The sequence below is a fragment of the Apteryx mantelli genome, chromosome 4, assembly GCF_036417845.1.
Source record: "Apteryx mantelli isolate bAptMan1 chromosome 4, bAptMan1.hap1, whole genome shotgun sequence".
Lineage (NCBI taxonomy): Eukaryota > Metazoa > Chordata > Aves > Apterygiformes > Apterygidae > Apteryx > Apteryx mantelli.
Window position 1 is genome coordinate 73182170 of NC_089981.1, and position 17096 is coordinate 73199265.

Consider the following 17096-nt stretch of genomic DNA (forward strand, 5'->3'; position numbering starts at 1 on the left):
TAGTGGAATGGGACACAGGGAAGGTGTCCTAGCACACCTGACCCAGAAGGGAAGGGACACTACTCAAGCCAAGGGTGTCACAGCAGTGGAAAGGTGGCCCTGTGGGGGCCACAGCGGTGGCAGGGGAGCCCATGGAGGCCATGGGAGTGGAAGGGGATCCCTGTAGAAGCCGTGGTGGTGGAAGGGGAGCTCCACCTGGGCCATGGTGGTGGAAGAGGGCTCCATGGAGGCCATGGTGGTGGAGGGGGAGCTCCACAGGGACCACGGCGGTGGAAGGGGAGGAAGTGGAGCGGGGCCGGCTGTGCTGCCTGAGGCCCCCGGCAGGAGGGGCTGGGTTGCGCCCGGAGCCCGGACGGGGCTCGTGCGCCAGGGAGCGGCCCCCGCACAGAAGCGCCTGCGGCGGGCCGCGATGGCGCAGAGCCCCCTGCTGCGCGTCTGCCCCCGCGCCCGGGAGCTGCCGCGGCACGCGGAGGGGCGCGAGGCGGGCAGCGGCCGCTGGGGGGGCGTGCCCCGGCCCTCGCGATGAGCGGTCGCGTTCGCATATTGCCGCGCTCGGGAAGCTCTTTTGCCCCGCCGAGGCCGCTGTAGCGGCGCGTTGCCCCGGCGACCGGCTCGGCGGTGGCGGGGCGGCCCCGGTGCCGCTGGCTGGGAGGCGGCTCCGCGGGGCTGGCGACGCGCGGGGGGCGCTGAGGCGCCGGAGCCGGGCGCCGTCCCGGCGCGGGCGCCGCGGCACTCGCTCCCTGCCGCCGGGCGGCGCGGGGGCTGCGCGGAGGGAGGGCGCCGGGGGAGGGAGCGACACTGCGCCACGGCGGCCGTCCCTCCCCCCCCGGGGCGGGGAGGGCAGAGACGGCGCCCGGGGAGGCTTCGCCGGCCCGGGGGCTGCGCGGCGGGGCTCGCGCGGAGGGTCGCGGCCGCTCCCCCACCCGGCGCCTTCCGTGAGGACAGCGGAACGAGCCTGCGCTGGAGGAGAAGCCGCGGCTGCCTGCTGCCCCCGCCGCCCCCAGCGTCGCCTTCCTCCCGGGCCCCGAGGCCCCCTCGCCCCCCCGGCGACCAAGGGCAGTCCGAGAAGAGAGGAAAGTTGGCTCCAGACTCTCCCTCCGCTTCCTGCGCCGAGGTAAGAGCGGACAGCAGCGAGCCGCTCCCTGCCCGCCCGGGGGGAGCGGCGCGGAGCGGCCGGAGAAAGTTTGCCGGCAGGAGGCTGTGGCGGAGGCGGGCGGCAGCGGGGCGGCCGCTGCCGCAGTGTGTGCGCCGAGGCGAGGCTCCTTCTGGCGGCGGGGCTCGGCGGCTCCCGGCAGCAGCAGAGGGAGGCAGGCGCTGCTCGCAGACTTGGAGGGGGTGTTGCGTGGTGTCAGTCCTTTCTCCTTCAGTGCGATGTGAGACTCGGAGAGCGCATCGGTTGCCAACGGCTCTAGTTGTTACATGCATCCAATAATCTTCTTCTCCAAAATGGATTTTTCTCAAAGCAATTTATTTGGATACATAGAAGACCTGCAGGAACTAACTATTATAGAAAGGCCAGTACGCAGGAGCCTGAAGGTATATACTTCAAAATTGAATGATGCTTTAAAATCTATTTGAAATTGTTTCTGCTTGTATTTATGCACTGCCAACTGACCAGGCAGTTTATTTTTACAGCACCAGAATATTAAAGATCGTTTTCAGTTATGCTGGAATATACAGTCTTGACTTCTGTATAGCAGGAATTTAGTATTTTCGGTGTAAGAATGTTAAGCTAGAAAAAATAGACTAAATTAGGCCTTTAATTTATATGTGACTTGTTTATGCAGTGTTTTAAATGATTAATAATGAGAGTATCTGACATGAAACTGTACTTTTATTATATCCCATCTCTTTCTGGTGAAGGATTTATTTGACTGAATTTGAAATAATTGGCTAGAGATTTCAAGGATTAAATTCAAATTACTCATGTAACTATCCTTGAATGTGGGGAGAAAGGGGTCGTTTTAAGAAGACTAAAACGAGGAAATAGTATGGCATTGTAAATTCATAATCTCTGTTTCACACTTGGCAGACACCAGAAGAAATAGAAAGATTGACAGTTGATGAAGAACTCAATGATATTGAAAGGGCTGTTTATCTACTCAGGTATTTCCTAAAATATTATTGTGAAACACTGCTGACCATCATGCTGACATACAGATTTTTGTGCTGTTACTCTTTAGTCCTTTTATTTTCTATCTTTAAGTAGTAGTTGTTTTATACTTTCTGCTACATTAAATATATAGGCAAGATAAAAATAAACACTGTCATTTTGTTAAACTTTGATGGAATAGGATGCCTGTGTGGACGTACAAATATTTCTTTGCTGAGTTTCTAATATGGCCCTCACCAATGATGAGTTGTACTTCATCATCTTTTCCCCTGCAGTTGGTTTTGCAAGATTCCCTTAGTGTTGACATTAATAAGAGCAATCATTCAGTGACTTCATATACACTCTAGGGCATGGGCAGTTACCACAAACTGATAACAGAGCTGTCTGAGCAGATTGTATATATTTGGGCTATCTGAAAAGAAGACTTAAAGATTAGTTTCGTAGTCTTTAGGAAATACTGTAGAAGATATTTTAATATTTATCTGTGTTCTGTTTTTTCATTTTATCTTCCTCTTTAAAGTACCTATTTGCAGTTACTTGAATAGCTTAAATTTTGATGGTTTCTAACACAGATCTCTTTCAACTCTGCTGCAGAAGTCATCTCTGAGAGTACAAATGTTCTGAAGGATTTTGATTTGAATATGCATTTTAAACAATACCTAGTAATTGGAGAACCAGCTGCAGCTCCCTCTCAGTTTGCTTATTCTGCTGTTTTAAGTGCTCATGTAGCCTGTGCCTGTACTCAATTTTAAAAATATTTTTTTTTCAGTGCCTTAAATGTGGCATTACTTTTAGGTAAGCATTTTTGTCCACTAGTAGTATTTTGATACTGAATTTTATTTGTGTGGGTTTTTATGCCATTTTTTTCTTAAGTAATGGATTTTAAAACTTCTGCTACTGCAGATAGTCCCTGTAATCAAAGTAGTCTTCTGGCTCTAGGGAAATCTGGAGAAACCATGTGGTTGCGTATCATTCTAGGTTTTTTTTATCTCACAGCAATCAGCATGGTCGTCATCTTTTTTTTTTTTTTCCCCCTCTGTGTAGCAGCAGATCTCTTTGCTACTTTCCTGATTAAAGATTGTGTTTCCAGCAATATGTCATTACTGGATCATTGCCTGGTTAAAGGGTAAAAGGTTTGACTTCATATTTTTCATCTTACTAATTGCTTTTCCACTTGGCTTTGAACTCTTCTTGACATCCTCATCTACTTTCTCTCTACCTGACCAGCTGTTCTGGGGGACACAATATTCTTTTCCTTGTGATGAAGTTCTTATTCTGCCTCTTTGTAATCCTTATTGCTGAAAGGTAGCTTCATCTCTGCTTGAAAAGCTTTTTGCAAGGGAATCACCTGCTGTGATTTTCCAGGTGCATTTATACCTTAATCCAATGGAAGCTTTTGCTGTTCAGTAGTGCATTGCCTTTCCTGCACTGAGTGGAGTATAAGCAAACAGAGCTGAAAAGCTGTCTAACACAAGTAGTATCCTTTTTATAGTGCATAAGTGCATATATTTTTGTCTTTTCCAATGTTTTTATCAATTATAATACAATATCCCTGCTTTTTCCTGTTTGATGGTAATGTCAGCCTGGTCTTTTCATGCCTCATTTTCTCCCACTGATGCATTATTTGCCTTCTTTCAACTTGTCCCTTATGTGGGATTCTCCTTGACATTATCCCATAGGACACTGTCTTTTCTGAGTATTCCACTATAAAATTTGCGTTAGCGAAATTGAAATGCATTGTCAATGATGGCTGTGTTATGTTCAGTTTGGAGAGGATGATGCTATACCCATATCCTTAACAAAACCTCCCCCTCCCTAACCCAAGAACAAGAACAGAAACCAAATCTCTCACCTTAAATATCTACAAAGAGTATAAAAAAACCTTCATGTTGTGTCACGTTGTCTTCTTTATTGTCACTTATTTATATAGCCCTAATCTGCAAGACAGAGATTTTTAAGTTACTGAGGGGGATATCTTTAAAATAGTGGTGCTTGTACAGCACAATGGAGCTGAGTAATACTGAATGAAGCCTTTGTATGATACAGCAAAGCCAATATTTAGTAATTAACTTATATGAAAGTCCAAAGAGAGTCCTCATGTTGTAATGGCCTTCATTCTCAACAAAAACAAAAACCGCAGCCACTTTCCTCTTGTTTTCTCTTCTCCTTTCCTTTCAAAACACCCCCAACCCATCCTGTTCACCCTTAAACTTAGATAACACTGGTTTGTTGTTGTTGTATGTTCAGTAGAAACTCATTTTTCTAGATTTCTGCTTCCAAAATCTTTACTGTTGTAGTCTGCAAACAGACACATTGGCACCCTACTTTAAGTGATTAGTATAACCTTTTACTGCCTGAGGTTTTTGATACCTGAATTGCTTTTTTTTTTTTTTTTTTTGGCCCACCCTGCTGAGACTGATTCTTCTTATACTGTGTAGATGAGGAGGTATTAATTTCCCAGATCTCGTATCTATTTCATCAGTTCATTCTTTTTTGACCTCTTGTTTTACTTGCTAATTTGACAGTAATACTACAGAGTTTCTGATGTGTTCTTTTAGTTCTTGATGTCACGGTTTATAAAATTGTTTTGCCCATCTAGCGTGTATTCATATCAATCTAATGATTATCTTATATTTCCACAATGTCTGTATCTAGCCATAATATCTTGTCATGTTTTGTAAATTCCTGATCATTGTATTCTCATTATACATGTATACTGAGCACATAGTAAGGACATTGACGTATTAATACTGATTGGGATCTTACTTTCATAGGGATATGTTTTCCTTTTAATTAATTTTCTCTCATTACCTGTCATATTTTGGTTTTACATTTTAAACTACTAATTGTAACTTTGATAATCTTAACAAGTGTCTAATATATATGTTTGTGGTTTTGTGGGGTTTGTTTGGTTGGTTTTGGGCATTTTTTTGAAGGATGACTTTGCTTTCAGGCTCCGCTCTTTTTTGCCAGTACTGCTATTCAGAAAGCTATGTAATGAGCTGGACTGATGAATTGATCTAGCTAAAAACTAATAATTTATAGTCAGATTAGTTTTCAGCTAAATCAGCTCCTTGATTTGGCTCACTCTGTGGATATGTAAACAGTTGTGCAAGCAAAAGGAAGGGGCTCAATAGCTCTCTTGATGGCCAGAGTCACTTTTAGTATGAAATAAGCATGGGTGGACTGCAGCCTTAGAACATTGTTGCTCAGAGTAATCAGTTTTAATTAGTTCTGCAATTAGACTGAGCAAGTTCTGATTTAATAAGAACGTGGTAGCAAATTGGGCTGTCATTTGTTCTAATCTCAATTAACCTTGATTCTGGTTGAGGAATTGGTCTCCCTTAGACCAGGTTATCAGGGATGTTTAGGAACTTCCTGTTGAAACTGAATGAATTTAGGTGCTTAAAGAGAGTGAGATATCTAAGTATCTAAGTTTTAGAACTTAAGCTCAAGTACTTGGTGAATTCTGGAGGGCTAACTGGAGTGACTGGAGAGTTGTATTCTGTATGTGTTTTGGATGTTGCTGCCCCTCTAGCAGAAACAGGAGAGCAGAATAACTATGTGCATCTCATCCATGTTGGTGTCAATTCAGATGACTTAGCTGAAAACCATTTCATCAGCAGATGAAGACAAGCTGCCAGACCTTGCACTGAGGTAGCTGAATTCTTTGCATTTCACTGACTCTTCTGGGAAGTGTGACCTCTGGCAAGAGAGTGGCAATAAGCAGCCCAGGGACAATAATTTTTATTCTTGCTATGAACTTTTGCCAGTGATCTTAGTTTCCATGTTTGCTGATGTCTAGTTCATGTTGTAACTTTTCTCTGTCTTACTGTAACATACCATTTTATGGCATAAAACTAATAGCAAAATATGCATTCTTTGTCTGGTGTGAATCTGGCTTGAATATAGGGATGTGTACTGGTATGCACACTGTATAGTGTTTGTTTTCTGATAGGTTTCCCCAGTGGCTTTACATTGTTGAGCATATTGTATTATTTTGTATTCAGCTACTTCTGTTTGTTTGTGCTTGCTTAGTGCTAAAGCTTCCAGGCCTTGACATTTCTGTCATATTCAAAATAACAGAGTAATAATGAGCTATTAAGGCAGAAGATTGAATTATTCACCCTTTTGGGAGCATACTGTACTTTTTATTTGGAATGATCCTATCTTTCAGTGTAAAAAATAAAACCCCTCCAAAGCATGTAGTGTAGTTTTGAAGACACAATTGATATTTTAGGTAAATTGGAAAGAATTCAATGACTAGAAACTTAGCATGTTTGCATAAAGATGATCAAAAATGGCTTAACAAGATGCAGCAAAATCAACTAGAGTATTCTCAAATTTTAATGATCTCTTTATTCATTGTATATTATTAACTACAAGTGTCAAAACCACTAACAAGATGTTTTGTTTTGTTTTTTTAATTTTCCTTTTCCTACACCTGAAGAACCAATTGTAAATATTATACAGAGCAGAGATTAAGATAGTGCTCTTAGAAACCTCAAAAAATGAAGAGAGAGAAAAATACCTCTTTCAGTTTTCCCACTTCTCTCAGGCCATAATTTCATCAGTACATTAAGATGGCAGTGCCAGTCCTTTCCCCAGCTGCTCAGTCTAGGCTCTGTGATACATTCTCCCTTATGCCTGCACAAGCAGATTGGATACTTAGCTGAGCCAAACTTGAACCATGAAAATAATGGTTAGTTTTAAACCAAATCAGTTCTGTGCTTCAGTACCTCATGCAGCTGAAGAAACGTTTGTGCCAGCACAAGAGAAGTGGGTAGTGGCCTGGGAACAGGAATGAGTGAAATGGCTTCTTTGAGCCCTAGCACTACATTTGGCTGGTTTATGGAACTGATGGAGCTAGTGTCTCATGTTACAGTTTCACAATCAGGTTTAAATGATTGAAGCTCTCACTATATCAAAAATAGTAGTTCTTTTCTCCCATACCTGACTGCATGTTTCTGCTACTTTTTGCATGCCAGCACTAATAGCATTGCAGCCTTGCAGTCTCAGCCAGATCAGGGAATTGATTTGACCTATAACTAATTTTAAGTTTTTCAGGTACATCACTTCCAACAAAATGTGCAACTGCATGACCGCTCCTGCTAAGATAAGTGGGGTGCATGAGGGGACAGAAGTCACACCTGGAGGTAGTGGTAGACCACCTTTCCATCAATAGCAGAATAGATTTAGGTCAGGCTAGGCTGATCTTGACTCTATACTTTGTCTTTGAAATCAAATACTGGTTGAAATAATTGGAGAATATAAGGTATCAACTATAGTTGTGTTTGAGCCCTTTGACATTAAATGGGTTTCTTGAAGTCTGCATGAGCGCTGTGATGTGTCAGATCAATGGTAGCTCTTCCTTATGCATTTACAAATTTTCCTCTGGAGATGTCAATTAGATTTATGTTTCAGAGCATCTGCTTGCATGATATAATAAAAGAGAAACTAGGTAGCTGTGTGGATGCCCATTTCAATAGTAAACACAGTTGAATGAACTGTGAGGTTTTTTATGTCTAAAACCTGCCCTATCAGCTAAGGAAAACCTTATCATGCTCTCTTAAAAAAAGATCTTCATGAGAATCTCCAGCTAAATATTTACAATATTTCCTTGTTTCTATGGGATGAATCCCATACAGGGATAGCATGCTGCTCAGCAGGAGGGTGAGTTTGTTTTGTTTTTGCTCAGATGAGCATTGGCATTTAATAAATGACTTTAACAGCTGCACAGTTCATTTTGAGATGACACATAATTAATGTGCAAGTATATGACTCTAATAATTCTCCTTTATATTACCTTCCTTACAAAGCTCCCACTGTTTATAACAACATTTTGTACTTGTAAGAAGCTTTTATCCTCATGCTGCTCAATATTACTAATTTATGTTTGTATCCTTTGCTTGATTTGGAGAGATAATGTACTAGTACTGCGCTAGTTCAGATCAGGAAGTGAAGATATATCCAATGGAAACTGCAGGAGGATATAGCTGGGAAAAACAATGTTTTGAATAAATCTAAGGTACAGACTCCTCAAAGAGTAGGTCAGGCTGCCCATTTAGGGCAAATCTGAGAACACTTTCACAGGGACACTTGTCCTATAACATAGTGACTGAAATATGCTAATGACTGAAAGGAGTTTCTAGTGGATTTTTGCTCCTAGTGTTTTGAGGACAATCATTATGGCCAGCTTAAAGCATAGGGAGTCCTTCTCACATCATGGTATGATGCTTCCATGGTCCTGCTGACTCTGACTACTTCACAGAGACAAAGAGAAGCAGAAGCAGTTAATAGTGTGCCAGCTGCTCTTCCCCTAAAAGCAGTACTAGACATCCAGTTTTGAGAGTATCAGGGTAGTAGCATGTGCTGTTACTTATCCCAAAAATCAAGTGCTTGTCTTTTGTGTAAGTACTTTTATGAGATTCTTCAGAACAATGGTTCTTAGTGCTGTTATGTGCCTTCACAAACATTTCAGTTCAGAGCTCTTTGAGATGCTCCTCTAGATCTCCACAAAGTGAGGCAGATAACATTCCATTATGTATTGGTTCACATTTCCACACTTTGTTATTGTTATGTGAGGGGAAGTTGTTTTTCTGAGGTGAAATTCTAAGGATTTCAGGAACAAGGACTAGACTTGGGTCTATGCCTGTCCCTTAACTGTTATGCTGTGACAGGAATAATTAGGAATGAGACATGAAATAGTTTCACTGAGGTTTAAAACTAATCCTCTTCTCTGGGGTATGCTTGTAGAGCTGCTTTATTTAGCTGTTAGCTAAATAAGTTGGCTTTAGCAATACTAATGCTTTTTCTTTCTCCCCTTTGTTCCACCAGCTGGTGGTCTAAATGCCAACCTTGTGATAAAGTTACACTAGCTCTTTGTCAAGTCTTGGAGCTTGAAACTTAATGTCACAGAAAAGAAACCAGGTCTATTTCATTACTTAAGCAGAAATCTTAAAACAGAAGAAAATATGATGGGAAGTTCTCCTCAGGTCTTGAAGACAGACTGAAAAGGAAATTGGAAGCAATTTTTTATAAACACCCACATTTCTATGGAGAGGACTTCTATTGACATAGTCTGGCAAAACCCATATAATGGCTAAAGAATCAACTGTTAAATTACACACTATTATAGGACTCTGTGCCTGAAAAAGACAGTAGCTCTAGATTCCGAAGTGACTAGCTCCAGGTTCCAAAACTGATACTATAAATGGTATCTCTGGCCAAAGATAAAATTTTTCCCTCGGAGAAACACTTTTAAAGATACCCTAATGATTCAAAAGTAGCAAGAATCTTTTTATCTGAATATGATAGCAATGGAAGTGCTACATAACTGTTCTCCAAACAGTCTATTACTAGTTTTGCATAGCTATCACATTCACTACAGTTTTTGAAGTTTCTCCTCTCTCCGTGAATAACCTTGCTAATCTGATGGAAACATTTTTAAAAACATGAAGTCTTTCCCATCGAATGTTTATTCCCTATAGTCTGTCAGATGAACACCAATGTCTAAGGGAGAAAAATGGCTTTCTGCTTTATGAGTCATGATAAAACAAAATGTGAAAAGAGACAAAGAACCACTTGGAAACTTCTGCTAGATCTCTTAGATATGTCTGTCTGAGGCATGCCTTATTGCCTCCTGCTGATATTTCTATACAAGCAGGAAAATGTACCGGATATTTCACATCCATGTTAATATTTGACTGGATTCTTGATAAAGCAGATATTTTTATTTAAATTGTGCTTACTTGGCTTCTGTTGCATTCACATCAATGTTTCTGCATCTTTCTGTTTCCAAAGTCCCCTAAGAGGGATTAATGTTAAGGAATAAAAGCATCAGACTCTCTCTCTATCTTCACAGCGGTTGTGTCAGGAGCAGTTTTCTTTATTGCATGTTGTTGGGTGGCTATGGGTTCTGAGAATGGGAACACCTCTGGTGCAGATGAGCTGAGTTGTTCCTCATCAGTCATATCAATTCACAGCAGGACTGAGTGGAATTGCTATACTCTCTTGAACTTGTTAACTGTCATTGAGAAGACTTTGGCCATCTACCCCTTAAGTACTAATGGATTTTAGATACCTGACCCATGCCTAACAAACCCTGTGGCTAGACGGTATTCCTTAGTCATTGAGTAATTCCAAAATTGCGCTCTCAGAGTTTACAGAAACATGCAACAGTGTGTTTTTTAGTCCTGATGATCCTGTATAATTCCAGCCATACTATTCTTCTATGGATTTTAAATTTACTATAGCATGAGAAAGTTAGGTTCAGGCTGAGTATAAGCAGGGATAGATTAGCTGATATGAATGGAATTTTATCATTTTTACAGTGTGTATGGATGCAGGCTGAAGGCAGTAACTAGGAATCTTGCTATTATTGACTTTGTTTAACTTTTAAAGTAGTTAGTAAGGTATTAGTAGCTCTTCAGACTTTCTAAATTTACATTTTCTGTAAGTTATATAAATTAGAGTGCCCAGCACCATAGATTTAAAGTTATTTAAGTTATTCATCCATTCTTGTTCTTGTCCATTTTTCAATAATCATCCAGTTTAGGAAAATTCTTCTGGCATTGCAAATAGATCAATAAAGACATTTTCTCCTAAGGCATTTTTCTCATAGGTTTTCAAAGTTAAATCTTTCACTTTATTGTGAATAAAATTCCCTTCCCCTCCCCCCCCCAATGGGCCTTAAATCAGAAGGATATTATTTGTTTTTATTTTTTAAATAGTGATGCGCTATAACTTTGCATAAAATTGCCACAGGGTTTTCTGGAGCAAGGGCAAAGATATACGCATAAAGTCTTGGAGCACTTTGTTCTTTTTTTTTTGCTCATGAGAATAGCTTTGTATATGAATTGTTAATTGTGCCTTGAACAAAAAGAGTGTGAGTTCACATTTCTGTAAGTAAAAACAGTGGATTAATTTTAGTGGGTATCAACTAGCTTTTTTTCCCCCTGTTAACCATTTTTTAACAATGAAGAACAATACTAAGCACTAGAGGCATCACAGGTCTAATGCTAAGATTAAATAGTACTTGTTCAAAGCTGCCTATATAACTCCACCTTGACTCCCCTTACCAGCTGGAGAGCAGGAAAGTTGGATTCAAGCTGAGTCCAAGCAGTGATAGTTCGACTGATATGAATGGAGTTGCACAGGAGAAGCCTTGTTGCACTCAATTACACCCCAAAATTTTACTTGCAAAAAATAAAAAAGGGGGATGATTTACTGTTTGCCTGTACTACATAAGAAGTGCAGCTGACCAGCTTGTGGTTTGAGTTTTCAAGGTAATGCGTGCTCTCTAGTTTCTACCGAAGTTGCCTGCCAGCTTCTGTGACTCGGTTTCCTTGTATGTTAAATGGGTATGAAACTATTCAAACTTTTAGAGATGTTGCTTATCCTAATACGTTAATATTTCTAAATTATATTGAGGTGAGGGACAGTTAAATGCTTTAAAAATGCTAACTGTTTTCTTTGAGAATATGAATTGATTGTATTGTCTCTGACAGAATAAGCATATGTAAAAGAGAAAAGTGAAGGACTTCTGCTTTAATAGACATGTTTACATGGTAACATTACTTATATTGCTGTGCAGGCATGGAGATAAAAATGCTGGCTTTAAAGGGAGAAGCAGAAAAGATGCCATTTTCACTGCTGATATTGTAGCTGAGCTTTTTGAGGAGGAGGATTTATGTCCATATTAAATAGCAAAACATGAGTCACTGCCTCATTGCTGCTTGTACCAAAATTCTTATGTTATAAACAGTTAATCTCCTTTATATAATTTCACTGAAAAGATCTGGATTAGGGTACCTATTATTTTGCATTTTGGGGAGCTAGAAGTTATTTAGGATATAGTCTTCAGGTCAAGATTTATTTTTATTTTTGTCTTTTACAGCTGAATTAAGTACAAACCACTAAATCAATGGAGAAAAGAATGATGACTGCTTAAAACTAAGCTATTTCTTTAGTACATGGTTTAACATAAGAATATTACCTCTAATTTCTTTCTCCATATAAGGCCAACTGTAGGTGCGTTTTAAGGCTTACTTGTAACTTCTTTTGAATCTTGTATGCTTGTTATATTATACATGAAGAAAACACTTGCACCATAAATTTGTGATAAATGATTAGGTGCATACTGGTATGGAAAATCAACTCTTAAGGGCAGATAAATCTTCTTGCGCTTTGATCACTATTTGAAACTGATGCATTAGAGAGTAGTTAGGTCAAGAAAATTAACATCAGTGTCTTTGAGTCTTTTATTTATTTATTTATTGCTAATTCTTAGGACTTATTTACTCTTCCAGTGCCTCATCTAACTTACTGATTTAATGAAGAGGGGGATTTTTCTCATTAGGACTCAGTTTACGTGCTTTTGGTGAAGTAAGGAACTATTAGGTAATTTTTTATTCTGTTGCTCCCACTTTTTGAGTCTGGAGTTCAAAAAGCTGATTTTTCCCCCCAAATGCTAATTTTTCCCCTTATAACTGTATAAGTCTTATTTTTACCCTTGCTGTCATGCAGTCTTCCCTGTGACTGAGAGTTTGCCTTAAACTCATGGTCTTCAAAAGACTGTATACTACTTGAGATGGTTTGTATGACACATGTAGAGATGTTGTGGTCCCTCTGATATACATATAGAACTTCAGAGTTCTGGATACACTGAAATAACATTGGAAATCTAAGCACCAGGTGCTATTTTTTAAGGTAAATTCTACCTGTATATATACACTTACAAGGATGTCATGCTAGGTTCCTTGTAAAAGTATTGTTCATGAAAGTAACGCATTGCTTTAATGTTCCACAGTGAGTTTAGATTAACAATTTACTGAGCCGCTCCTTTTAGTGGTCAGTAATTGTCCGATACATTTTTAGTTATCTGTGAGGTGCTTCATTGCTTGTGAAAAACAGAAACACAAACACAATAAAAGGAAAAAAAATGCAGTCTGGAAATAGTGTTGTATCAATGGTTACCTTACTGTAATTTTTCTGTTTCCTTTGTGTCAGTAGAAGGATGTTGAAACCAACAATAAATGGATAAGCCAGATATTCAGGTAGTTTAAATTGGTGTGCTGTGAAGGATCTATGCAATTGAGCATATTTAAGATGCATTCAAAGGAAAGAGATATTCTTTTCTTCTAAAGATGATTCTGAACTAATTTTAGTAAATGTGGGTGGAATTACTGGTAAATGCTTTATTTATTCTTTCCATTGCAGAATGTCAAACTCCTTTTGGGATAATTGCACTGTTAGAAATAATTTAAAATATGAGTATGTGAGGAAAAAATAGTCTAACAAAAGACCATTTAAGATCATAGTAGTGGTTTTGAAGGTAGAGAACACTATTAAGACTAAGGTCTGGGATTATAATTACCTAAAACCTCATTGGGTAGGTGAGAGGATCCTGGCATTGTGTTTGTAACCATTTTAATGGGAATCTAAACAGATGAATTATCTCTCTATATATTATTATATGTATTTTTATTTACAGTTTGAGATTATTCTGCCAGAGAGCTGGAAATTTGAAAGATTTGTTTATGTTCATTGTATAATCTTGTTTAATTATCTGTCTACTCCAAACCCTGTGCTGTCAATTGAAGAAATTCCATATATTTCTCTGAGAAGTGAGTCCAACTTTCTTCATCTTAATCAGCTGAATTTCATCCTGCTTTCCAAACTGAATGTGAACCAAGTAAAGCACCTTTTTTTTTTTTTGTTTGACTGAATGTGAATTAACAACAGCTTGAAATGGGAGTAATTTTTAGTTATTCTCATGTTTTTGTGGGAAAGCTGCCCTTGATCTGTGGTTGCTTCTGATGGGTAAGGAAACAAAACTATAGCCAGTAGTAATGTCAGTTTGACATAATATTGTTGATGCATGTAACTGCTGCAATCTGAAGTAGATATCTAATACTATTTGGAAATATTTGAATAATGAACAGATAGAGAACAAGCAAGGCTTACCACTTCCAAGTTGTCTAGAAGCTAATTTATATGAGGGGAAAGTTCATGGCTTTTTTGTTTGTTTTTTTTCATGAACTCTTTCTTTTGGGTGACCAGGACCTTTGAGCTTAACAATAATAATTTGGTAGAATCTTAGTGTTATGGATTTGAAGTGGTTCTGAAGTCACAGTAAGATATCCTTGCTTGGGAGAAAATAACTGCCTCAACGGCTAATGCTTCAAAAGAGCTTCTAAAAGTTCAGCTATATTTTTCACAATTTTACTCGCATAATTTTCAAATTGAAACAGGAGCTCAGTTTATATTTTAGATAGATATTATTATATATATCTATATTATACTATCATCTACCATATATATATTATGCAGATAGATATATAGAGATACATATGTAATACTTCTTTTCTCTTGAATAGGGGGAAAAAATACTGTGTGAACATAGCTTCAAACCCCTGAGTGTAGTCTGTCCTTAGCAATTTTTATTTTATCTGTTCCTTCTGGCTTTTCATTTATTCACTGACTTAAGCTTCTGCATCCTTCATTCTGTACTTAACATTCATTATAATGTCTCTACTAGACATGTCTCTGATGTCTCTATTCTTATTTTTCCATTTTCTTTTGTCCCCTCTTCTGTGTGATTTTGAAAATGGATGGTCAACTGGTATACCAAATATGTTTGTGTATGATTTGCCTGTTACAGTGGTTACTGCAGCAACTTAGAGCTTGTCATTCTGGATCTTGGAAAAAAATGTCCCTTCTACAAAGTTTGTTTGTTTTTTTGAAAGATGGCTTAAAACTTTAATATTTTAAGTCTTAGAGGTTTATGGTAATTTCAGGCTTTTGCCATAGTCCTTACCTTAAAACAAACTCTTGCTTATATAGAAAAGGCTTTTTTAATGAAGTAGTATAGAAGCAGACCAGTAATAATTGTTTTCCTAAGCTGTGATGTATTTCTCCTACAGCTATGCAGAGGAATTCCTAGTGGTAGGCTGATGGAATTAATGTACCATACTCGGGTACTAAATAAGTGATTGAAGAGTCTCATAGCTAGGGAAGATGTGAAGGAAGGTGATACCTTCTTTCTGACATGTTTTTAGGCCTAGAAGCTGTTCTTCTAAAGAAGAGGTTGAAATGTACAGATACTGCTTTCTGGCTCAAGAACCTTTAAAAACTTCTTATAAGAAGATTCTCATCAACTTCCACAAATGCCAGATTAGGGCTAGTAAGAAAATTGTGAATTGTGGAATTGAGGCAGCATGGAATATATCATAGTCAGAAGGGATGAGAATACATGATAAAAAGACACACAAATAAGTACTGATGTGGAAGCTTTTGGATGTTAGGTATAATGCCCCACATTTATAAGACCCCTGAGTTGAAAAAGACTCTTAATTAGATGTTAGTACATCTTAGGCCATTTAAGGCATTTGTTTCTTTCATGCATGACAAATAGTTATCACTGTGGATGAAATATATTGATGAACAGATAAGGCTGGAGAATGGAAAGAGATCCCGTGTCTAAATTAAGCTATAAGATAAATTTGGATAAGCAGAAGTAATTTACCTTCCTAGCATTTGGCTAGCATCTGTGTTTTTGTTTTGTTTTTTTCCTTGCAATTCATATGTAGAAAAATAATGGGTCTGTTATTTTTTTCAGAAGGGTTCTTACAAAGTATAATGCATGCTGTGAAATGTCAACTCTTGTTGAAAGTGAAAACTGTAAATTCTAAGTCGGTGGATGATGACTGGGCAGAGGGGAAAAATAATATCAGCTACTAGCTCATTTGTGTTACATCACCTGGGAATTGGAAATTGCATTATCTTGATCTTGGAGTCAAAAGATTGGTCTTATTAAATTTAGACACAAAATGAAAAACATTGAGATGAACATTCCAACCAGACACCATAAGAAATGCAGTATGCATTATAAATCATCTAAGGCAAAGGAAGCATTTACCTTTTAGGAGACTAGTAATGTTGATACTAGACTAATATTTGGGAAAAAAAACACATTTTGAGGCACTTTTGTATTTTTTTAAACTTTTCTTAAAATTCAAGGGAGAGAAGCTTAATGTTTCCGCATAGTAATTAGTGTCTGAACCCATAGAAACTTGTGATCTGAGAAAGAACCAAGTTATTGTGTGATTGTAGTACATTTGTTTTGGCACAGGATCAAAAAGAACTATTTGTGTGAATTAGAATTCTTCTCTCTTTGACAGTTCTTCAGCAAGCAAACAGAAATAAGAAACTTCAGTTGACCAAACTGATCCTGGTAAACAAGGTTGCTATGAATACATAACTACTGAGCAGCTAAATATTGGTTTCCATTCTTGTTTTAATTGCACTAGAAGTTTCATATGTAGTGGTGCATGTTCACAGAATGTACTAAGATGAGATTAATTTCTTCTTTGTTTAATATAAAGACTGTGTAGATATAATTCAGATGTGCTATAAAATGACCAATGTCACATAAATTTGAAGATTAGGAGGAGAAAGTGATTTTGAAAAAATAGAATTTTTAATAGAAAAGAGTTGCAATGTCAAATGTAAGAAGGCAGTCATGCAGGGATATTATCAAGACTTCTGATAATTTAAAATGAAAACTGATCAGATGTTACAGTTTCAGATTTATTCTGTCTTATTTGCAGCTTAATTTTAAAAGCTTAAAAATACAAGTGCAGATTCTTCTCTTTATTTGATCTGGCTGGACAGGTAACAGGGGGGTGGGTGGAAAGGGTTAAAGGGCAATGTTACTTGATGTTACTTTGGTCATGTCACAGTCCTGAGCTTAGTTTGTCTCCCTCTTCTAGAATCTTGCACTTTTTCGTGTATTTTGTATATGTGAAGGCTTGTATACCTAAAAGTAAGCATGTGTGTTGGTACATACAGAAAAGGTCCATTGGCTCCTGGGACAATTTAAATTAGTTTGGGGGTTAATATATGTTGTGCCCAGCTAACTGTGGCCTTTAAAGGGTGCTCTAATAGACTAAAATTGCAGGAGTAAAGCTCGGGACTCCAA

General features: G+C 38.7%; 1 protein-coding gene across 2 annotated transcripts in view; it reads left to right on the plus strand.

Annotated features, from left to right (window-relative positions):
- The first annotated feature begins 873 nt into the window (after positions 1 to 873).
- Positions 874 to 17096, plus strand: part of PPP4R4 (protein phosphatase 4 regulatory subunit 4) — a 73715-nt gene continuing 57492 nt past the window's right edge. The window contains exons 1-2 of one of the 2 annotated variants that reach the window (XM_013940712.2): positions 874 to 1536; positions 2033 to 2106. In XM_013940712.2, coding sequence (XP_013796166.1) covers positions 1420 to 1536; positions 2033 to 2106 — 191 coding nt within the window. In that variant the 5' untranslated portion in view covers positions 874 to 1419. Of the gene's footprint in view, positions 1537 to 2030; positions 2107 to 17096 lie in introns of those variants that run through there. The other variant, XM_067294922.1, reaches the window with a different exon arrangement.